The sequence below is a fragment of the Carassius gibelio genome, chromosome A2 (assembly GCF_023724105.1).
Source record: "Carassius gibelio isolate Cgi1373 ecotype wild population from Czech Republic chromosome A2, carGib1.2-hapl.c, whole genome shotgun sequence".
Taxonomy (NCBI): Eukaryota; Metazoa; Chordata; class Actinopteri; order Cypriniformes; family Cyprinidae; genus Carassius; species Carassius gibelio.
In genome coordinates, this window is record NC_068372.1 from 27,093,744 (window position 1) to 27,117,799 (window position 24,056).

At 37.7% G+C, this 24,056-nt stretch overlaps 3 protein-coding genes across 8 annotated transcripts in view; 2 read left to right on the forward strand and 1 right to left on the reverse strand.

Annotated features, from left to right (window-relative positions):
- The first annotated feature begins 407 nt into the window (after positions 1–407).
- LOC127935758 (Krueppel-like factor 6) lies at positions 408–4,728 on the forward strand. The gene is made up of 4 exons (XM_052533906.1): positions 408–655; positions 1,409–1,889; positions 3,367–3,490; positions 3,570–4,728. The coding sequence occupies exons 1-4, from the start codon at positions 554–556 to the stop codon at positions 3,619–3,621; spliced, it is 759 nt and encodes a 252-aa protein (XP_052389866.1). The 5' UTR covers positions 408–553; the 3' UTR covers positions 3,622–4,728.
- A 1,226-nt stretch (positions 4,729–5,954) lies between these two features.
- Positions 5,955–17,509, forward strand: LOC127935385 (presequence protease, mitochondrial). 4 transcript variants are annotated; one of them, XM_052533196.1, is made up of 27 exons: positions 5,955–6,140; positions 6,399–6,495; positions 7,150–7,256; positions 7,366–7,517; positions 7,600–7,714; positions 7,807–7,903; positions 8,752–8,912; positions 9,007–9,133; positions 9,943–10,031; positions 10,111–10,239; positions 10,318–10,431; positions 10,564–10,660; positions 11,523–11,657; positions 11,808–11,946; positions 12,035–12,151; positions 12,254–12,383; positions 13,463–13,583; positions 13,760–13,836; positions 13,920–14,085; positions 14,175–14,275; positions 15,377–15,497; positions 15,578–15,628; positions 15,715–15,827; positions 15,985–16,110; positions 16,237–16,382; positions 16,855–16,957; positions 17,106–17,509. In XM_052533196.1, exons 1-27 carry the CDS (start codon positions 6,094–6,096, stop codon positions 17,197–17,199), a joined length of 3,072 nt encoding a protein of 1,023 aa, XP_052389156.1. In that variant the 5' UTR covers positions 5,955–6,093; the 3' UTR covers positions 17,200–17,509. The 4 variants fall into 4 exon arrangements, with proteins under 4 accessions (XP_052389156.1, XP_052389165.1, XP_052389175.1 ...); XM_052533205.1 differs by lacking the exons at positions 7,150–7,256; positions 7,366–7,517; positions 7,600–7,714; positions 7,807–7,903 and having other exon boundaries at positions 5,971–6,140; XM_052533215.1 differs by lacking the exons at positions 5,955–6,140; positions 6,399–6,495; positions 7,150–7,256; positions 7,600–7,714; positions 7,807–7,903 and having other exon boundaries at positions 7,491–7,517.
- A 619-nt stretch (positions 17,510–18,128) lies between these two features.
- Positions 18,129–24,056, reverse strand: part of LOC127935404 (ATP-dependent 6-phosphofructokinase, platelet type) — a 29,266-nt gene continuing 23,338 nt past the window's right edge. For all 3 annotated transcript variants that reach the window (XM_052533242.1, XM_052533250.1, XM_052533234.1), the window contains 2 exons: positions 20,781–20,886; positions 18,129–18,811 (listed from right to left, as the gene is read on the reverse strand). In XM_052533242.1, coding sequence (XP_052389202.1) covers positions 18,664–18,811; positions 20,781–20,886 — 254 coding nt within the window. In that variant the 3' untranslated portion in view covers positions 18,129–18,663. The remainder of the gene's footprint in view (positions 18,812–20,780; positions 20,887–24,056) is intronic.

Genomic DNA, 24,056 nt, shown 5'->3' on the forward strand with positions numbered 1-24,056 from the left:
GTGCGTATTATCCAATTCACATAGCCTTGATAAGGGGGGAAATTATGACTGTAAACAGACTGACATGCCTCGATTACGAGGTAAAAAAATTATGGGTTTGAAGATAACAGAGTAAGTGTTCATGTTTCCAGGATATTTAAATTGAGTAATCCTGACCACAGTGTTTTTATGTGTGAAAAAAAAAAAAAACATATGTGCAAACACCTCTACTTCCTCATTTACAATGAAATGTGCATGACTATATACCTAACCAGAAATAGAGCCAAGTACAACCCACCAATCAGCACACAGTGAGACACAGCGATAACCAATCCCCAACCAGAACGGCAGACGAACGCGCCCATTGGGTGGAGTTGATGCGGTAGGCGGGGCACTAGCCGGTCGCTTCTGATTTGTCCGCTGGTGACAACACTCAACGTGTTTCGCTTGTTTTGAAATTGGAAGTTTGCAGCGCTTCTGTGCAGACGAGCGTCCGCTAAAGACAAACAAACTGTTGCCTCACGTCCGCGCGTGAAGACTCGGCGAGAAAGCGCCTTTTTCAGCTGGGAAGAATATGGATGTTATTCCCATGTGTAGTATTTTCCAGGAGCTACAGAGTGTCCTTGACACGGGATACCTGTCCGCAGTACCATCTCTAGAGGAGTACTGGCAGCAGGTAATATAAACTACGTTTTATTCATTTAATGCTTTGATCAAAGTTATGAGTAATAAATCAATCGATTAAGAATTAATTTGTATATAATAATTCCCAAGCTTATGTACAATGCAAATATAATATGCTCTTATCCCCACCAAAGTGAGTGAAGTGATATATATATATATATATATATATATATATATATATATATATATATATATATATATATATATATATATACATGCATACATACATACACACAAATACACACACACACACACACACACACACACACACACTTATATATATGTGTGTGTGTAGAGGAGTGTCACTTTTTACTAATTTCTCCAGGTAGGCTTGCTTATTTATTCATTTATTTTACAATTTTTACATATAGGCATATTACTTAAGCCAGGTCTTAGTTAAAAAAATGTGGCACGGTGTCATATTATGGCATAAGGTGTGACAGAAGCCATAGGCTTGTCTGTTATATTTCAAATATGAAGTTCACTCAAAAATGCTAATTCTATTTCTGAAAGCTCATGTCATTTTAAACCTTTTCTGTGCCACACTAAGTAGTTTTGCTGTGTCTCTGAGCTGCTTTTTTTCCAAAACACTGTACTGTACCAAAGATCACCATAAAGTCTCATGTGAGGAGCATACAGAAATTTAGGCAATTATTCAGTAATTATTTGAGTATAGATTACTTTTATGTTACCTCTATGCCATTATTGGTGTTTGTCACTGATTGCTCTTGATTCTCTCTTACAGACATGTCTTGAGCTTGAGCGCTATCTACAAAATGAGCCCTATGTCTCTGCAGCTGATCTGACATCAGTATGTGAGTCTGACAATCTGTGGAACCAGTTTCTGCGGTGCTGTGGGACTGAATCAAACCTGTCCCCGACGGAAGCTTCCATCCCCAAGCAGGAGGGGAACGCTATGGCTGCCCATTCACTGTTCGGCAGCTGTAAGAAGATCATTGTGTCTGCTAATGTGCTCACACACACACTCGATCACAGCAGATCTGAGCAGCAGCATGCAATCACACACACACCCCCAACGCCACCCTCCTCACCCTCATTCCCTCTCATGGAGGTTAAAGTAGATACAGAAGGGGCAGGAAGGGGGGAGATCACAGGTGAGGGGTCACCTGAAGGACGAAAGAGAGCTCATCGCTGTTACTTCGATGGCTGCAGGAAGGTGTACACCAAGAGCTCTCACCTGAAAGCACATCAACGCACACACACCGGTAAGCATCTATAGTTCTACCTGTATTTTGATTTACTGTTGCCACAACAGTTTTCTCAGCTTTGGGAAACAAAACCTTTCCCATTTGGATCATGCTGAAAGTCACTCTGGCGAAACTGTCCTAAAAAGACTTAAAGCCTTCACAGAATCATAAAAGCATGAACTGACTGTCCGTAAATGTAAATGTCTCCTCTTTACAGGTTCAATGCATTAGTGTTATTAGTATTATTTATAAACTAGGGTTTTATTCCAGAAATACTCAGAAACCTATTGTATCATATTTTTTTAATACCTAATAAAATATTTAATAACTCATTATCCTGTTTGCAAATGACAAAGGCCTCTAAATTATCAACATGATCAAAATGTTACTGACCAGTTGTACACAACCTATGACATGCCTTCTGTCATCTTTGTTGTGGTTGTTCATGAGTCCCTTGTTTGCCTGCTGTTCTTCAGAAAAATCCTTCAGGTCCCACAAATTCTTTGGTTTTCCAGCATCTTTTGCATATTTGAACCCTTTCCAACCAATAACTGTATGATTTTGAGATCCATCTTTTCAAACTAAGGACAACTGAGGGACTCTTACGCAACTATTATAAAAAGTTCAAGTGCTCACTGATGCTCCAGAAGGAAACACAATGGATTGAGAGCCAGGAGGTGAAAGTCTTTTGAATTTGTAGATCAGGGTAAATTGAGCTTATTTTGAAGTTTTTTGTTTCTGGAGCATCAGTGACCGTTTGAACCTTTCTTTAAATGTATTTGTCTTACCATTGTTTCATATGTTAGGCTTTACATTGTTAAAGCCTTCAAAAAATGTTAACAGACTAAGTATTGGCAGAACTAAAATAATTCCCATGAAATGCATTAAATGATTAACTATGAATGTTGTATAATTTGCTTAAAAGTGTTTGGCAAATGTCATTGTCGGATGTTCCCTTGCAGAGCTACTGTTGTGTCACATTGAATATTTAGCATGCAGAGGTGGCTGTGACCTCCTCCTCTGGAGGCCAATGTTTGAAGAATGTGTGTAAAAGCAGTTTGGTGACTCTATACATTCCTGAAATGTGCATTTGTCATGATACGTTCACACTCTATAGGAACATAGATTACCAAACTTGTGTGCATTAACCCTGTTCCCACACTGGTCATCTTGCATGCAGTCTAAAGAATGTTTGCAAACTGACTTTACTAAGAACTAATAAAGATCTTAAAGGAAGCTTAGATCACTTTGGAGAGGGGCTTGCTAGTAAATGTGCTTTGACAAGTTTAATCTCTTTTTCTCACTATGCTTTCATGTCAGCTTTTACACACAAAAAAACGACAAATTTAAACTCAACAAAAATCTGACACCATAAATTTGTGTGAGGATCCCAGCACAAATTGATGTTGTCATGCAATTTCTATGTCCATTTGTCATTTGAATTTTCATTTAATCTCTCCTCATCCATATTAAATAAATAAAAAATCCCCTGCAGGTGAGAAGCCGTACATTTGTTCATGGGACGGCTGTGAGTGGCGCTTCGCTCGAAGTGATGAACTAACGAGGCACTTCAGAAAACACACCGGAGCAAAACCCTTCAAATGCAGCCACTGTGACAGGTGAGGGTGTGTGTGATCAGACACACAGATTCAAAAAGATTTGGAGCTATAAGTAATCATTTTAGTTTTATTGTTTCAGGTGTTTTTCTCGTTCTGATCATCTGGCGCTGCACATGAAGCGACACATCTGAATGCAAATCCCAAAGACTTGCACAGAATCTCAAAGACCTGCACAGCTGGTTTTCTACGTATCCACTGAGTTTCAGTATTGCAGATTTTGCACACTCTTGGTAAACGCATGCTTTCAGCTGAACATGGGTAATAGTGTTCATTCCCATTCTGGTGACTTTTGACTTGTTCAATTCAAGTTATAGCCTAGCTATAAAGGGATTGAAAATGCAAGAAACCTGGTACTGAATGCATGTTAACATATTTGCTGGCTTTGCATATCGCTGTGAATATGTCATAATTAAATCAAAAATTATATTTTGCAACAAAGCTAACTAACACTGAATACACTGAAATCACTTCTGCACAGCTAATGATTTTATATCCAGAGCAGCTATATGTGCATATAGTTTTATAAGAAGGCATATTTGTGACAAATAAAAGTGTTAATTGCTGTTAATTACACTCAGATAAAAAAAAAAAAAAACTGTCACTGGGACAGTACCACTTCATAAGGTACATACAGGGTATATATAAAGTACAAATGACCAGCTTAATCCAGCAGTTACAGGTACATTAGTCCAGATGTTATCACAAAAACGGTTTTTACCACAAAATTGTGCATTAGTGCCTTAAAATCATTCTCTTAAACTTAATGAGTAAGTTTAAAGCTCTACGGCTCAGATGAAGCTCTTGCATTTGTTGTCCAGATGTTTAAAGCCCTGCAGATGTTAAAGAGCTGAGGATGTTCACTCAGGGATTGATCATATGAAAGCTTTTAATGTCTAACTGGAATTTGCAGTATTTTTGTGGAATTTTAAAATGTTCTCCAATATTATAAAGTGCATATAAAGATTTTTCTATTAAGAGTGAACTAGAAAAAAATCATGATATTTTCATTCAAATATTGTTTTGATATTTTCATATTTTCATTCAAATATTTTTGTCTAAAGAGACTGATGCACATTTTTTTTGCTTTTTATTATTATTATTATTAAAAATGTTACTTTTTGTTTGTGTTTGCTCTTTATTGTTATTTTCTTTTTTAAAAACAGACAATATATTGTAAGATTTTTTTATTATCTTTGTAAATACATTTTATACCACAATAATAATGATTTTTTTTTTAACTCTGTTTTGTGGTTTCTTTATTATATGATGTGCAAAACAATCCACATTGGATCTTCATTTTACAGGCCTGACTGCACGCATGTACGCATTAAAGATAAAGGAGAGATCCTGTATCAGAACAAAGGACTGTGTAAACTATAAACAGACTGTTCTGGAACATTGTGTGGACAAAAATATGATGCGCTGTGTTCAGTGTTACAACAAAAGTTCATGGGAGTGTTTAACAGACATTGACCTCTACATGAACTTAAAACAGACATCAGTGAGATGAAGGACATGTGACACAAAAACACTGAGTTAAACAAAGAATTAAATGAACAGAAATTAAAAATTACTTTAAAACAGAAATAGGGCTCTCAGTAGGGTTCAGTTCTGGAAAGAAGAAATAATGTTCTAAATTATAAAAGTAAGCTATAAAATAAAAATTCAAATGTATTAATATGTAGAAAATGCTAAATTCATCACATATCTGTATATATAATGAAAACATAACAGTTGCTTTTTGTATTCCATATTTGATGTATCAGTTGGGTAAAACTTCACATTAGATAACAATTTACTATTAACAAATATTTTTGTAGATTCTAATTTATTAATTAGCAGAAAATGCTTAATGCACCACAAATCTGCAATATTGAAAAAATATAAAAACATTAGGCATGTTAAATGGACTGAGTCTTCCAATATGTAATAAAGATGTTAGAAATATATGATTTTACAGTGGTAACAATGATTGTAGTAACAATGAAGTAAGGGAATAAACCATGATAAATCTTTATAAGGACAAAGTATAAAATATATATTTTAAACTTTTTAAAAGATATTTAACCCTACTTAGTAACTCCATATATTTCCAACGAGTAAAAGTTTATATAGGCGCTCCTTCCATTTCTAAGTACTTGACATTTGTGTTTATGAAGTGACCTCTGTTCTTACTGACACCTGCTGGTCATTATAAGAAGTGTTCGTTAACGTGATCAAGTATTTTAAAACCCCGCATTCCTTTGTTGTAAAAGTCTGCATATTTTTCCAAACCAAATTTTTATAGGATATAATTGGCACTTTTTTTATTATTATTATTTATTGTACATACTTTTATTATGTAAAAGCGGTATGACAATCGACTGCGCTCCTCTTATCTTGCAGCCAATGAAAAGCAGCGTTGTTTGCATAGACAGTAAGGGTTGTTTGCGGTTGAGGTCGCGTCTACTGCGCATGCGCAGTGTGCAGCGTGGGACATGGAAGGGCAGAGCTTTAATCATAACGGAAACATGAATCTAGCAACACACATATATCTGTTTTAACTTGTAAATTGCTACGGCAATCTCAGTAATTATTAGAGACGGTAGAATTAAGCATCTAAAATGTTTCGCCATAGCAAGGTATTAATTACGAAACTTAAAAATTTGAGGTGAGTAACGTTAGTAATGCTACACTTGTCAGTTCAGTTGAATGAAACTTCTGTCCTTTCGTGTCAAATATATGCGTGGTCCTTTTTAGGCTGTTTGTATTTTAATTGGGATTTATGTATCGTCCAGGTCCTTGTTATTGTTGTCATCACGTTTATAGGTATAAGTTTGAGTTGTTCTGATGTACTGTAATCCTGTGGGGAAAGCTCAGTCATGCTGATTAGTGTGATCTGTAAGTCTGATGAATGAGGGGTTTGTAGTTTCCAGGGTTCATGGAGATCAAGGGGAAGCTCTGCTGTAGAGAGAGCCCTGCAGTACACAGTGGGACAGAAGATCAGTGGGTTCACTGTTCAAGAGGTAAAGAAATCCTCAAAATACACACCTTGCCTGTATTGTTTCTGTTTCGTCTTACAGTGAAGCAGGGATTCACCTTCCAGTCTAAAAGTTTCTATAAAACCTAGATAAAGTAATTACATTGCAATGCACTACCTCTAGTGGTTCGATTTAGTTAATCCTGTAAAGCCTTGCAAATAAAATAATAGTCAGAAAAATTTTTTTTTTTCAATGTTGAACTTTTAAACAAAATTTAAAAATGTAAATTAAATTAAATTTATGCATTTAGCAGACACTTTTATCCAAAGCGACTTACAGTGCATTCAGGCTATCAATTTCTACCTATTAAAAGAAAACAAAAAGTTTGTTTATGTGATTTTTGTAAAGTATCATATTTGATACATCAGGCTTATATGGCTCAGTTTTGATACATGAAGAATATGGAGCTCATTTTCAACAAGGACAAAAATGACTGAGAGTATAAAAAAAAACATTCGTAAAAAAGGCCTTAGAAATTAACATATCAGATATGATACTGTAGTATTTATAGGATTCATTGTGTTCTAAACTATTATACAATGCAACTGTCAGATTGGGAAAAAGTAAAATGATAGTCTTCCAGACTGGAAAGTATGTCTGTCAATGTGACCAGTGCTAACACTGAGTGTGATTATCTAGGTAACAGCAGTGCCGGATTTGTTCCTAACCTCCATTAAACTGTCCCATGATGCCACAGGAGCTCAGTATCTGCATGCAGCCCGAGACGATTCCAACAACCTCTTCAGGTACAGTGTGTGTCTGTCTGATGAACATTCATATTCTTAGGATTTTATTTGGACCCAGTTATATACCCCAGTGATGCTTTGTTTGTGTGTTTTTCATGTGTTATTATAGTGTGCAGTTTCGTACCACGCCGATGGACAGCACCGGTGTTCCTCACATTCTGGAGCACATGGTTCTGTGCGGCTCTCAGCGCTTCCCCTGTAGAGACCCCTTCTTCAAGATGCTCAACCGCTCTCTCTCCACCTTCATGAATGCCTTCACAGGTACCTCCTGAAGTGTGTTTGTGTTTAAGTCAGCATGTGTGTGTGTGATTGTATTTCTGAATATGTTGATCTTTCCCAACAGCGAGCGATTACACGATGTACCCGTTCTCCACCCAGAATGCCAAAGACTTCAAGAACCTTCTGTCAGTATATCTAGACGCTGTCTTCTTCCCATGTCTCAGAGAACTGGACTTCTGGTAAATGCTATGACTCAGAAACATAGTCAGGTTGTGTAATTAATGGCACGTAAATTGGTTTTGAAAAAAAAGTTGTTATTGGGTTTTTTCAGGCAGGAGGGCTGGAGACTGGAGCACGAGACCCCCACAGACCCCTCGAGTCGTCTGATCTTCAAGGGTGTGGTGTTCAATGAGATGAAGGGAGTGTTTGTAAGGAAACCCCTCTATGCTCTTCTGATTTAAAAAATATATATATCTGTGATATCCATAGAGATATGTACATAATATTTAACTGATGTTTTACACTATTGTTTTAAATGTTTGGGGTCCGAAAATTTTATCTGAAAAGAAAGATATACTTTTTATTCAGAAAGGTTGCATTATATTAGTCAAAAGTTAAGGATATTTATAACAATATAATGTTCTTTTGGAAATTCTGTACATCAAGGAATTGTGTAAAAATATATCACAATTTCCATAAGATATTAAGCAGCCCAACTGTTTCTTTACATCGATATTGATAATATTTAAAAAATAAATTAAACCAGGAAGCAGTTATTTTAAATAGTAATAATTTGTCACGTTATTACTATTTAAAATACTATTTAAACTACACAAGTGTTGTAGTTGATCGAAAAAATAAATAAAAAAAATTAATATCTTGCCAACCCCAAGCTTTGAATGGTAGTGTAGATATTATGATTATGATACTAAATTATTAAAATTTATTTTTATTTTCATTTTAGTATTATTAATCTGTTATTTGTTTTCTTTTGTACATTAAATTGGCATTTTTGCCATTACATTTGATGTCATTATTTTGGTCATCCCAAGTATAAAAATATATAATATGTGTATAACATCATAATAGCAGACATTATGTCTTAGTATAAAAATAAATATCTGCTTGGTATGCAGAATGAAAATCTAAATATGTCACTGAATCTTTCCTTTTAAAACTCCTATTAAAACAAGAGTTACAATGCTACTGAATGTCACATTTATACTGATCTGAGTTTTAAGACTGACAGTCTCTTCTGTTTCTCTTGTTTGTGTAGTCCGATAATGAGTGTCTGTACGCTCAGCACCTGCAGAATAAACTCCTGCCGGATCACACATACGCTGTTGTGTCCAGAGGGGAACCGCTAGCTATTCCTGACCTGACCTGGGAACAGCTCAAACAATTCCACGCCACACACTACCACCCCAGCAATGCACGGTACACGGTACACACACAAAACTCTCAGACCCTGTAAATGAATGAGTACATAAAGCAGACGGTGCTCATTGGCTGTCGTTCGTGGTTTTCGCAGGTTCTTCACATACGGGGACTTACCGTTGGAGCAGCACCTGCAGCAGATAGAAGAAGAGGCCCTGTCTAAATTTGAGAGAACAGAACCAAACACTGCAGTTCCACCCCAAACGCACTGGGACAAACCGGTATGTTACCCAATACACACATGAGAAGGACCTGTGGAATAAACACAGAATTAGTGATGAGAGAAATTAAGCTTTTTGAAAATCTGATGCAGTTGGTTTGCAAAATTATTCACTGTTTCGCTTGAATTTGAAACACCATATGCTGGCGGTACCTGCTGGTCAAAATGTAAAATGGACACCAAAACATGTAGAATTACACCTCTTACAAACAAATTGCACATTTTCAAGAAAGTCTAATCTATTTAAATATGAATGCTTCTGTCAAATACGTTTTTTTTATAAAATCATTTTATGCTGCTTTTTTGTGTATTATTAGGCAGACAAACTAGGTCAATTAGAAGGAATTAATTTAAATATTCTCCTTTTTGTATAATGCCTTGCACACATAAGTATTATATTTCATTAAACCAATAAAAAATGAACTTAAATTATAAAAGTGTCAGGGATCATTTAAAATGCCTGTTCATAAGTTCACCAAATCTATGCCTTCTATCAACAAATCGAAGGCATGTGTGATGTAGTGAAGCCTCATTTGATGAAATCAAGCAAGTTCAAAACAAGTTCCCAACCACTGATATAAAACAAAAGATTTGTAATCGGTTCTAAACAGTGTGACATATTGTCCCTGTTTGAAATAACGTGACTTAACAAGTTTGAAATGAGCTCTGAACCACTAATCTGATCTGATCTGAATCAGTTTGACATAACAAAGCTTCGTTCGCTGGAATTACGTGACTAGCAAGTACTAAAGTACAAACACACTGTTAGAACTGCTTTGTAAGGTTTATCGTGTTTTGTTCTTGTTGCAGAGAGTGGATCATGTGACTTGTAGGCCTGACGCACTTGCTCCTGATCCCATGAAACAAAACACGCTCTGCATGAGCTATCTGCTGGGAGAGTGAGTGGATAAACATTCATGCGATTTCATTTTTTACATTTGTGGTTTAACTGTTTAACCACTTGTCTGCGTGTTTCAGCATCACAGACACATTTGAGGCGTTCACTCTGAGCCTCCTCTCCTCTCTGATGATCTCTGGTCCAAACTCCCCCTTCTACAAAGCCCTGATTGAGCCAGAAATCGGTTCTGACTTCTCCTCTTCAGTGGGGTACGTTTTTTGACGATAAAATCAGGTGTTCTCTCAGGTTATTGAGAGTGGAGTTTTATAAATGTGTGAATCACGCAGGTTTGATGGCAGCACTAGACAAGCATCTTTCACCATCGGGCTTCAGGGCATGATGGAGGACGACACTGAGACGGTCAAACACATCATTGCTCAAACCATCGATGACATCGTTACGTGAGTGTTGACTGGCTTTTTGTTGCTTTAAATCAAGCTTTTCTAGTGTACAGATGTCTGGACTGACTATAAAGATCTGAGTTTCATAAAAAACCCACTAAATTAATAAATGTAAATGAACTGCTGTTTCAGAACTGGTTTTGAAGAGGAGCAGATTGAAGCTTTGCTGCATAAGATCGAGATTCAGATGAAACATCAGTCCACCAGCTTTGGTCTAGCTCTCGCTTCAGTGAGTAAACTCCCTCTCACACACACACACATACCAGTGTGATTTTACTATCATTCAGAGTAAATTTTTAATTAGTTTTTGTATTTTATGTTTTCAGTTTGATTTTAAAGTTTTAGTAATTTTGTGTCATTTTTATAAAATTTGTATTAAGTAGTTTTATAGTTTTTTTTTTATTTCAGTTATTAATTTTTTTGTAATTTTAGTTTGAGCTGTGTAATGTAAACCAAGTAATGTTGCATTAGAAACAAGCTAAAATAGAAGTTATATAATATATATATATATATATATATATATATATATATATATATATATATATATTAGTGCTGGGCAACGATTATTCAAGATTAATTACATCAAAAAAAATGATATACGTGTGTGTACTGTATATATTTATTATGCAAATAAAAACACACACACATTTAGTATATATTTTACAAATATTTTTTCAAGTGTATATATTTATATAACTGAATTTATATAACTTGCATATAAACATATTTAACATATACACATAATATATATATATATATATATATATATATATCTTAGTTAACTCTTATAACCTTGACACGTACACAAAAAAAAAATATTTTTATTTTATCTTGTACAAAACTACTAAACCATGTCTCTGATAGCTAATGTTGTTCTAAACATTGTTGTTGTTGTTATTAACTAAAACTATTATAACTGTCTTTGATAATCGAAATAAATATATAAAATATATAATATTTTTTAGATATAATATTTTGGTTTTATGAGATTTAATTGGATATTGGAGGGTAACCTTCAAAAACCTTCTCACAATTACTTAAAATATAACATACAAAATAATGATAATACCATTATAAATACCATCTTTTAGTATATTGCATCCTGTTGGAATCATGATGGTGATCCGGTTCAGCTGCTGAAGATCAGTGAGAGTGTGTCCAGATTCCGGCAGTGTTTGAAGGAGAACCCTCGCTACCTCCAGGACAAAGTCCAGCACTACTTTAAGGTAATGAAGACCTCAAACTAAAAACACTATTAAATTAAAAATGATAGTTGTCATAATTGGAGTGTTTTAGAAAAACAGCATTTTTAACAGGATGTCCATTTTTTATACATGTTTGCTGAACTAAGCAAAGTTTTACTGTGCTTGTTTCAGGATAACACCCATCGACTGACCCTTACCATGAGTCCTGATGAGAGATTCTTGGAGAAACAGGCTGAAGCTGAGGAACAGAAGCTCCAGCAGAAGATACAGGACCTCAGCGATGCAGACCACAAAGACATCTATGACAAAGGTATGATCATGAGACCAGGAAAGACAAGAATAATGAGTCTTGATCTGTTGTAGATGGTTTAATGTTGCTGTTGTTGTTGTTGCTTCAGGTTTGCAGCTGTTGGCCGTTCAGAGCACGACTCAAGACGCTTCCTGTCTACCTGCATTAAAGGTGTCTGACATCGAGCCCATCATTCCCTACACACCGGTACAGCTGGGAACCGCAGGTCAGTCGCACATGCACACATATAACAAGCACAATCAAAGTTAAAATTTTAGATGCAAATTTTTTTTTTACTGTGTTTACTAAATTTCCTGTCTCTTTCTAGGCGGTGTACCTGTACAGTGCTGTGAGCAGCCTACCAATGGCATGGTGTATTTCAGAGCCATGTGCAATCTCAACTCCCTCCCTGAAGACCTGAAGATCTATGTTCCTCTGTTCTGCAGCGTCATTACCAAGTATGAAAACATTTGTGGTTCATCACTGCTACATTCTGTAACATGGAGTTTATAATATGCATTATATATCAGACACCATAACGCGGCAGCAAGATACATTTTTAATGAGCCAAAAAGAATACACGTCACACCTCTGTTTATCAATTTACACTGGCTTCCAATAGCTGCTCAAATAACATTCAAGGCATTGATGTTTGCCTACAAAACCACCACTCGCTCTGCACCCCTTTACCTAAATTCATTACTTCAGACTTATGTGCCCTCTGCAAGTGAATGTCGCTTCATTGTGCGATCCTAAAGAAGCACAAAGTCACTTTTACAGACTTTTAGATTAAATGTTCCCTTCTGGTGGAAAGACCTCCCCAACTCAATCCGAGCAGCTGAGTCCTTAGCCATCTTCAAGAATCGGCTTAAAACACATCTCTTCCATCTTTATTTGACCCTCTAACTTTAACACTCACTATTCTAATTCTATTCTTAAAAAATCTAACTACCTTTCTAATCTTTTTGTATTCTATTTTCTTTTCTATTTTTCTTTTCTATTTCTATTTTCATTTATTATACAATTTTGTATATATATATATATATATGTGTGTGTGTGTGTGTGTGTGTGTGTGTGTGTGTGTGTGTGTGTGTGTGTGTGTAATATATACAATATACTGCATAAACACTGCAGTTTTTGGAAATGTGACGTTAAATGTGACATCCAGCAGTTACACTTACTGACAGATGCAGTTATATATTTAATATATGGGTGTGTGCATTATGCACATTTGGTATAATATTGGCAAATGCAGATATTTATTATTCCGTAATTTCATATTATAAATCAGGCAAAATTTCTACATCTAGTTCACAAATCTAGTAATTACCATTAATAATATTTAAAATGGTTCATAAGTAATGATTTAAAATTTTATACCAAAAGTGTCAAATGCCAGTATTGTGCAGTTTTAATTTTTTGTACCATTGTAAATATTTTAACTGTTTTGATCAGTTTAATGCACCTTTGTTATGTAAAAGTATTAATAAATAAACCACACTGACCGCACAGATTGGTAATGATGGTGTAATCTCAGGTTGGGTTGTGGAGAGCTGGATTATCGTCAGCAGGCCCAGCGTATTGAGCTGAAGACTGGAGGCATGTCTGTATCGCCGCAGATCATACCAGACACTGATGATCTAGATCTGTATGAGCAGGTATTGCTATTTCTTCATCGTCTGTCATGTGATTTAACATAAATATGATGCATATGCACTTTTAAAGTGGGGGTGATTTGATACAGTAGCTAAAAGTTCAGAACTGGTAACCAGAAGGTTGTAGGTTTGAAACTGTGAATTGTTCTTGAGATTGAGCTGTGATGCTTGTTTTTTAGGGTATTATCCTGTCTTCTTCCTGTCTGGAGAGGAATCTACCTGACATGTTTCAGCTTTGGAGTGACATATTCAACAGGTTAATCTTTTTTAAAAGAGACAGAAAAATAAATCTTTAAATCTCTGTGCAAGTGTATTGATTTTAAACGGATGCGTCTTCAGCCCTCATTTTGATGACGAGCAGCGTCTGCGTGTGCTGGTCATGATGTCAGCTCAGGAGCTGTCCAATGGCATCTCTTACTCTGGTCACATGTACGCGATGACACGTGCGGCTCGAACCCTGGCACCCACAGCAGACCTGCAGGAGACCTTTAGTGGTATGGACCAGGTGTGTGCTGAGACGTGCTCCTCGTGATGATCTCCAGTCTTCAACAGCTCTGTACAGAAAATTGTCAATTCATGATATTTAAATTTCAGGTGAAGTTTATGAAAAGAATAGCCGAGATGACTGATCTGACTTCAATTTTGAGGAAACTTCCCCGGATAAAGAGACACCTGCTGAATCCCGAGAACATGAGGTAAACAACAACCACGGTAAACAAACAAATAAAAAAAAGAGCTAATCTTTTTTAAAATAGAAATGACTAAACTGTATAAACTAGATGTAGGATTGGTCACACAAGACTTTCCCATGTATGTTTGTATATTTATATACAAGTAGTTTACATTAATGGACATAATGGAAACGTTTCTACTGGAAAAATATTGGAATTTTTATCAAATATCAAACTATGTGTAATTTTACAAAAAAACTATTTTAAATGTTATTAGTCCATGAACATATCCTGTTTTAGTATAATAGTTTTGATTAATATTTTGACTATAGTTTAGTATGACTATAATTATTTTTATACATTTATATTTTAGTTTTTTTAACATCAAGTTAAACAAAGACTACTAAAGTTATTAGAATTTTTACTTCAGTTAATGTTTATTTTATTTAAAGCAAAGAAAAGTTACCATAATAACCCTACCATAAAGTTACCATAATAACCCTACTGTTACGGCATAAAATGGTAAATGAAATGAAAACCACAGTAAATGAGATAAACTACTGAAATAAGCTACTTGAGGCTGTGTTTCGGGGGGGGGGGGGGGGGGGGATGGGTATGGTTATTAATTATCATAAAATTACTTACACATGGTCTCAGACAGATTACTTTTTTATAGCAGTGCATTTTGCAAAAATTTCAGCTTCATTTAACTTATTATTAGTGATGTCAAAGATTATTAGAATTCAAAATAAAAGTTTTGTTTACATAATATATGAGTGTGCATCTTGTATATTTATTATGTATATATAAATACAAACACACGCATGTATATATTTAACAATAACATGTTATGTTTTTATATTAAATACATTTATATATAATACAAATATAATAATATAAATGTATACATTTAAATATTTTCAAAATATATACTGCGTGTATATGTGTATGTGTATGTATTTGTGTCGAAATTAGGAAAATATAGAAACTGTAGAATGTAGAAAACTGAACAGTAAAAACAGGAAAAACTTTATAAACTAAATTAACAAAATTAAATTTTTATTGAGTAAATGTATGTGTACAGTATGCAGGTTTATGAATGTGATTACGATGTCATGGTTTCAGGTGTGCAGTGAACGCCACGCCACAGAAAATGTCAGATGCAGCTGGAGAGGTGGAGAGGTTTATAGCTAATATAGCAGCCAACAGGAAGGAGCGCAAACCTGTCAGATCAACCATTGTGGAGGTGAGACGCCACACTTTTCTTTTTAGAAGACACAACTTTTCACAATAAATTAAGCTGTAATGTTTGTTTTCCCCTCATAGAGAGCGTTAGGTCCTCAAGCTGGATCATCTGCAAGTCGTAAACTTATCTCAGTAAGTGAGTTTGTACAACATAACAGCAGCATTCAGGTTTGATTGATCTGTAGCGTTCTCACCGATCTCCCTCTTCATCCTGCCAGGAGCCTAATTTTAAACCCTGTCAGATGAAGACGTATTTCCAGCTTCCGTTTAATGTGAACTTTGTCAGTGAGTGTGTGCGGACAGTCCCGTTCTCACACGCCGATTACGCCAGGTACAACAAACACACTCTTGGAAAACAATGTTTGCTCACTTAAGGCTACTTAATATGAGAATTTATATATATATGCACATTTATTTATTTTTACATTTTTATTTTTTCGATTTAATCATGCAGCCCTTTACTTATTCACATTCTCATTCTCTCTCAGTCTGTGTATTTTAGCAAGGATGATGACTGCTAAATTCCTGCATGGAGAGATCAGAGAAAAGGGTGGGGCTTATGGAGGCGGAGCTAGAATGGGAGGAGGCGGCCTTTTCACATTTTATTCCTATAGGTACCTACACCACATTTAATTGGATCTAATACAATGTATCTATTAGTGTATATGCTTTATGTATAATGATGTTTATGTGCCAAGTCAGTCATGTTTTATTATGTGATTGTAACGGTCATTTCTCAGAGATCCAAACTCCACCCAGACATTGTCAGCTTTCCGTGGCGGAGTAGAGTGGGCACGAGCGGGAAAGTTTACCCAGCAGGACATCGACGAGGCCAAGCTCTCGGTTTTCTCTGCCGTTGATGCACCTGTCGCCCCTTCAGATAAGGGTCAGTAATGGGGGCTGTATCTTGGGACACTCAGAGACATTTTAGCCTGTCTGTGTATTTATGCACATTGTTTTAGGTTTCCAAATGTTTTTTGTCAGCTAAACTGCTTTGATCTAAAATATTTACCTAAAATATTAATAGTAAATATTTAACAATATATTAATTTAAAATGTAAAAATACGAAATCTTTAATTAAAAGGCAAGTTTTAAATTTTGTATTAATTTGTTGTTGTTTTTTTAGGGGTAAACCTGGTTTATATGTTTGTACACTTGGATATTTTGTGAGATTGTTGTTAACATTTTGGGAAGTGTAGGAGTGTGTAAATGTTGTGTTATGTTTTTGTTTAAACATTTAGGTGTTTGGATGTTGAATGTTTTAGTTTTCGAATGCTTCGATTTTTGATGTTCAGGTGTTTGGATGTTGTTTGATATTTGCTCTCTAGTTCACAAGGACCATGTTATTGTGCTTTAGGTTTGGGGCGTTTTTTAAACGGCATTACAGATGAGATGAAACAAAGATACAGAGAGAGACTGTTCGCTGTGACTGATAAAAACCTAATTGACATTGCTGGCAGGTAACAAAACATTTAAATGTATATAATATAAATATCTAATAAAATATAAAATAATAAAGAATATAAAAATATTTTGACTGCTGGTGCTTTATTTGTATAATATATATATTTTTTTCTTTAATGTTTTTTGTTGTTGTTGTTAAACCAGGTATCTGGGTGTCGGTCAGCAGACATGTGGAGTGGCTATTTTAGGCCCAGAAAATGAAAGCATCAGAAAAGACCCATCCTGGGTGGTCAAATAGACATTTTCCCCCCTCTCTTCTCATTATTAGAATTGAGAAAGACACGCACATGTTCCTGTATCACGCACAAACCAGTCATGTCCCATTAGAAGAACGTGTTTCTTCCTTACAGGAGTCGCCATGAGGAACAGAAGTGCTGAAACTACCCAAATTAAACTCATTAGTCTCTCATTAGTTCACTAAAACTACATTTGTTTACACAGCACATAAATGCTTGTATGGTTCTGCAGTGTTGTAATTTGAGTGAGATTTATAAATTAGTAATTATTTATGACAATTACAATAAATGTGACCATTGCTCTGTTCGAAATGCCGTACTATCATACTACTCTTACTATTTCTGCAGTATCCAGTATGTATGCTGTGCATAGTGTGCACATTTTCTGTATGCATCAAATACCCGGATGAGTGACCTACTATATTTACCAGAATCTGCTAAATATAACTCAAGTACACTGAAATCAGTACAGAAGCTGTGTTCGGAATGGCATACTACTATACAACTCCTATTATATTGTAGTATGCTGCGTGTATACTGTGAATAGTAAGTGAATGTTGTATGCATCGAATGCACGATTACCTGCTACATTAGCTGAAATTTTACGTATGCATCTGAAGACATTGCATGGGATACTGTTTCCCAGAATACAACGCTCTCCAAGTTAATGTTTCATCTTCATGTTCCCCCACTATTCTCTAAAAAATAGTAGGCAGTATACACTGTGTACTGGGCAGTAAGCTAGTATGCCATTTCGAACACAGCCCATGTTTAACTAGAATGATTTTTTAAATGTATTTTTTATTTAAAAAATTTAAATAATTTTAAATACCTTTAAAAAAATTAACCCAATTACTCTAAATCATACAATTATAAATTACTTATCTGAACAGCTGTGCTCTAAAAAAACAAAAATGACAAGCCACACTGATTACATTCTATAGGGAGTTTATGCAGCATTAATAACATTTATATATACACACACACACACACACACACACACACTCACATACATACACAAACACTAACAAAATCTGTTTTGCTACGATGTGCCTGCACTAACAAACAACACAGAACAGTAGCTTAGACAACTCCTTCAGACACCAATTCAACTAAATAAGGTGCAGTTGTGAAATGATGTCACTATATAAGCCAGTGGAACATTCATACAGATACCTCTGTAATGAAAATAAGCTCTATTACAATAAATATATGGAATTCTTGCATATTCACAAAATATACCACTTGGCCCCATTTAAGAGGGATAATTAGCTAATTGCTTGAGCGTATGGATTGTCAATCACAACACATTGAGCTACTATATTGAAGAATCTTGTGGCTGTAGGTCTATGGTTACAGTTTAATGTGATCTGTTTATGATTATGTGTTCTGGTCAAGACTATAGAATCACAGGTCTTCACCTTCAGTATTACTTGCAAGACTACTTTGACATGTGACTGCTGCTTTTAAGTGGCAGAGGTGTCTTTAGTTTTCAGATGAACGATGTGTTCAAGCTGGCCCGAATCGGACACGTCGTAGCTGGTTTTGTACTTGGCCAGAATCTTCATGAGTGGACGCAGTCGGAGCCACCACTGTTCCTTCGGGATCCTGTGACTGTAAAAAAAAAAAAATGATCAAAGGTTGAAAAAATAAAAAACAGGTCAAAGGATGAGACTTTGTTTTTTGTTTTTTTATTAAGGGAGTTTGTATAATTGGGAACATCAATTCCTTGCTCTTTTGAGTTCAAAACAATGAATGTATTATGAAGACATAGACAGAATTCCAAACTCCCTCTCAGGTCCACCCAGACCATTTATTACAGTTTTTTTTTTTTTTGATTGCTAAACGACAGTGGGCACAACTGGAGTCACATGTGCAAATTCTAACTACAGTCTGCACAGCAGCAGTTCATGTGGACCAAACTCTAGTTCGTTTTTCATCACTTGAACACAGTTTTCAAAACTACACACTTATCCCATGACTTTACAGTTTTTTTACAGATGCTAGGACACATTTTTCAATACTTAGGACACTTGCGAAACTCTTCACACAGTGAGCACAACAGAATTCTATTTGGGCTAAACTGAGGATCGATTATCATTGCTTTGGCACAAAATGCATTCAATGACTACATCTCTCAAATTTCAGGAATTATTTTCTCACTCAGACACAACAACTGCCAAAACTCTTTGTATGCTTACATACTGTTTTCAAAACTGTTAAACTTATGTTCAAAACAATAACATAATACAAAACTGAATAAGACAGCAATTTGCTACATTTCTACAGTAATATTTGAATGAAATTCATTTTAAATCCTAAAATTAAATGCTATAAAAACTGTAACCACAACCTGCACAACACTGTGGATTTACAGCACTTTGTTCAAATGCTAACACACTGCTGTCAAAACTGTGAAGCACACATTCAAAACAGAATAGATTTCAAAAACTGCTGATTGCAAATTCAGGATTAGCCCTGAAAATTATTTGTTCGAATTACAGTTTGTACTTTTAGTTTCTACCTTTTTTTTCTCATTACTGTAATTCCATAAATTTCTACAGACTATTGAAGCAAACTGCTAATTTTCATTTACCTTAAAGAATTGTTATGTTCTAAAAATGTAAATAAATCATGTGAAAGAATGTCACTCCTTTCTATGAAGAAAATATGACTTTGTATGACATAACTGAAATAGTTCAAACTGTAAAGATGAAAATTGAGTATTTTCTGTATTGGTGTTTGATGTTAGTGTTTTTCCTCTCAGTGTGCTCCGAGTGACAGTGTGTTATCTCAGTGAGGGTTGTGTGTACTGTTTGGCTGTTCTGAGCCTGTTTTGAGCCATGTGTTAAGAGTTGTGTTGCTTGGAATGAGTTTTGCTGGTGATGTGAACTGTTTAGCCCAGGTGACTGTTGGTAGTGCAGACTGTAGTTAGAGTTTTGCACGTGTAGCTACAGTTGTGCTCACTGACGTTTAGCAATCGAAAAAAAAACTGTAAAATTAAAAACTAACATGTCATCTTTTTTACATGTTCTTGGCTTTTCAATGTTTAGGAACTTGGTCTGTCCTGATACTGAACTACACCAGTAAAATTATTTTACAGGTAAATTATAAAACAGAATTTTGAATTCTAAAAGTAAGAGAGATAATCGAAGAGTAAATTATGACTGCTTTTTGTGCAAAAAACTTTTTTTTTTTTACACTACAGTTTTATTTCTTTATTTCTTTATATATTTTTAATTTTTTACTGTGATTTAAAAAATCATTATTTGTAATGCTTCAAGTTTGCAGGGCTGTGATTTGTGCATCAATATGACTATAATACATACAAAAATTTAATTAAGAAATATTACAATTGTTATATTTCACTATAAAAAAATTGTATAAGCATTTAAGAAAAATAATAATAAGAGTTTTATTGTATTGTACAACTGTAAAATTACAATTCTAATATTCATGGCTGACTTCAGAGGAAAAAGTAAAATGTTACAAAACAGAATCTTTAAGAGTAGCCTTGAAAAACGAGTATTTTTTGTGCTTAGCTTTGTGAAGCATGTTTGTTAGCATGCATGAGTGTTCTTACACAAAATCCGTCTCATCCTTCAGCTGTATGACAGGCTGAAAGACCAGAGCCCTTCGCCGCATCCCCAACAAACACGCAGAATCCTCTGTGTTCACAAACACACGTCCTGCAGAATACACAAAATATAGTATTGAACAAAGTCCACAAGCAGTGCAACAATGCCAAAGGTTTAACCATAATTACAATGCGCTTTAAGTGAAATGGAACAATACAGTTTTGAGTTCCAAATAACGTCTTGGTTACGTATGTAACCCTCGTTCCCTGAAGGAGGGAACGGAGACGTTACGAATGGGATCTCGCCTGAGAGCCCAATCACCTTCCAGTGGTACAAAACGAGCCAATGGTACACAAAGTACCTTGGTCTGAGGAATTTGCATTGCGAGCTCCGCCCCGCAGAGTGGGTATTATAAGGAGCAACACGAGCAACTCGCATTCAAGTCTTCGCTGAGGAGCCGAGCCAGTGACCCGGCCATTGAGCGGAACAGCGATGTGGCAAGGGGACGTTACGTCTCTGTTCCCTCCTTCAGGGAACGAGGGTTACATAAGTAACCAAGACGTTCCCTTTCAGTCGGTCACGTTCAATGTTACGAATGGGGTCCCTTACAAAACGCCACATGGCTGTCTTCCATGAGTGATAGCACCCTGTCGTGAGGCCAGCACGAGTGAGGGCCTATAGCTCACACAGAATACACTGGGTAGCATATTCCAGCTGGACATATGCTAGCAGGTGGGAGGACTTACAGAAGGCAGGTATCTACCAAGGTGGTGATACATAAGAACTCTGAGGTACCCAGCCCACAGGGTGGAAGTTTCAACGACAGAGCTGGCAAGGGGCTTGCCAAGAGAAAGACACATGCTGCGGAGAGACTTACTGTGGACATACACACGTGGGATTACCCAGAAAGGGGAATCACGACACATGGAGGCACCTAGTCCCACACATGGCAGACCAAAGGGCATGTACGCAAGTGTTGGACATCAACAGTGCTTGAGGAACCCAGGGTTCTAACTGAGGAACTCACCTGAGGGGAATAACGCATGCATCCAGTCCGCGGAGTGGAATGGCGCAGCAAGCGGACTGACACCGATGAGGTCCTTACTGGCCCGAAGGGGCGAATACCCAGGAGGACACGGGCTCTACAGGGAGATTATAAAATCTCGCGAATGTGTTAGGTGTCGCCCAGCCCGCAGCTCTACAGATGTCTGCTAGCGAGGCGCCATGCGCCAGCGCCCAGGAGGAAGCTACGCTCCTAGTTGAGTGAGCTCTCACCCCTAGGGGGCATGGCAGGTCTTGAGCCTGATAAGCCAGGACAATAGCATCCACTATCCAGTGGGATAACCTCTGCTTGGAGACAGTCTTTCCCTTCTGCTGGCCTCCGTAACAGACAAAGGGCTGGTCTGAGGTCCTAAGGCACCGAGTTCTGTCCACGTAGGACAGCTGGACAAAGCAGCGCCAGGGCTGGGTCTGCCTCCTCCAGGGGCAGCACTTGCAAGTTCACCACCTCATCCCTAAAAGGAGTGGTGGGAACTTTGGGCACGTACCCAGGATCTCAAGATAATGTGAGAGTTAGCCGGCCCGTATTCCAGGCACACTTCGTCAACTGAAAATGCCTGCAGGTCCCCGACCCTCTTCACCGAAGCCAAAGCCGTCAGGAACGCAGTTTTCAAAGATAAAAACTTTAGCTCTACTGAGAGCAAGGGTTCGAAGGGAGCTCTCTGCAGTGTTGATAGAACCACTGCGAGGTCTCAAGAGGGGACTTGCTGAGGGCGAGGCGGATTGAGCCTCCTTGCTCCTTTCATGAACCTGATGATCAGATCGTGCCTTCCAAGAGACTTACCTTCAACAGGGTCATGGTGAGCCGAAACGGCAGCCACATAGACCTTGAGGGTGGAAGGAGACAGCCTTCGTTCCAACCCCTCCTGAAGAAAGGAAAGCACTGACCCAATCGGGCATTTCCAGGGGTCCTCACGCCGTGAAGAACACCAAGTGACGAAGAGGTTCCACTTCAAAGCGTAGGCATGTCTGGTGGACATGGCTCTAGCTGAAGTGATGGTAGCCACCACCTGTGGTGGCAAGGTACCTAAACCTTCCGTGACCCATCCAGAACCCACACATGTAGGTTTCACAGATCGGGACGTGGGTGCCAGAGGGTGCTCCGTCTCTGAGAAAGAAGGTCCTTCCTCAGAGGACCTGCTCCTCATCCTCCCTGATCTTGCACAACGTCTGTGCAAGAAGGCTCACTGGGGGAAATGCATACTTGCGCAGGCCCAGCGGCCAGCTGTGTGCCAGGGCGTCCGTGCCGAGGGTGCCCTCGGTCAGGGAGTAAAACAACTGGCAGTGGGAATTTTCTGGAGAGGCAAACAGGTCTACCTGAGCGTCTCCAAAGTGTTCCCAAATCAGCTGAACCGACTGGGGGTGGAGTCTCCATTCCCCGGGGCGAGACTGCTGCCGTGAGAGCTCGTCAGCTGCACAATTTAGCCTGCCCGGAATGTGAATGGCACGAAGCGACCTCAGATGCTTGTGACTCCACAGGAGGAGATGGCGAGCGAGTTGCGACATACGGAGGGAACGTAGACCACCCTTATAGTTGATGTACGCTACGGTTGCAGTGTTGTCCGTACGGACCAGAACGTGCTTGTCCTTCAGCAGAGCCCTGAAGCAGTGCAGAGCAAGACGTACTGCTAGCAACTCGAGGCAATTGACATGCCACTGAAGTCGGAGTCCTGTCCAGGAGCCTGACACAGCATGCCCATTGCACATGGCACCCCAGCCCGTGGCAGAGGCATCTGTTGATACAACAACATGTCTGGACACCGGTTCTAGGGGCACGCCGGCCCGTAGAAACGAGGGGTCCAACCACGGGGTGAAGTATCGGCGGCAGGCCGGAGTCATGGTCACTCGGAGCGTGCCCTATTGACATGCCCATCTCGGGACTCGGTTGTGAAGCCAGTGCTGAAGCGGTCTCATATGGAGTAACCCGAGCGGTATGACCACCGCCGCGGATGCCATATGCCCCAGGAGCCTCTGAAACAGTTTCAGTGGAACCGCTCTCTTGCCCTCGAATTGTCTCAGGCAATTCAGCATTGACTGCACGTGCTCGTTCGTAAGCTGCGCGAACATGGCGACCGAGTCTATTTCCATACCGAGAAAAGAGATCCTCTGCACAGGGGAGAGCTTGCTCTTTTCCCAGTTGCCCTGAGACCCGGTTGGGTGAGGTGTCTGAGCACCAGATCCCTGTGCTCGCACAACCACTCTCGAGAGTGAGCTAGGATCAG

Bases quoted from the DNA above. Each gene is read 5' to 3' on its own strand.
- LOC127935758 (XM_052533906.1), top strand. From the start codon at position 554: ATGGATGTTATTCCCATGTGTAGTATTTTCCAGGAGCTACAGAGTGTC. The intron at 656-1,408 runs GTAATATAAACT...TCTCTCTTACAG, and splicing joins TAGAGGAGTACTGGCAGCAG to ACATGTCTTGAGCTTGAGCG. The intron at 1,890-3,366 runs GTAAGCATCTAT...AATCCCCTGCAG, and splicing joins ACATCAACGCACACACACCG to GTGAGAAGCCGTACATTTGT.
- LOC127935385 (XM_052533196.1), top strand. From the start codon at position 6,094: ATGTTTCGCCATAGCAAGGTATTAATTACGAAACTTAAAAATTTGAG. The intron at 7,257-7,365 runs GTACAGTGTGTG...GTGTTATTATAG, and splicing joins GATTCCAACAACCTCTTCAG to TGTGCAGTTTCGTACCACGC. The intron at 16,383-16,854 runs GTCAGTAATGGG...ATTGTGCTTTAG, and splicing joins TGTCGCCCCTTCAGATAAGG to GTTTGGGGCGTTTTTTAAAC.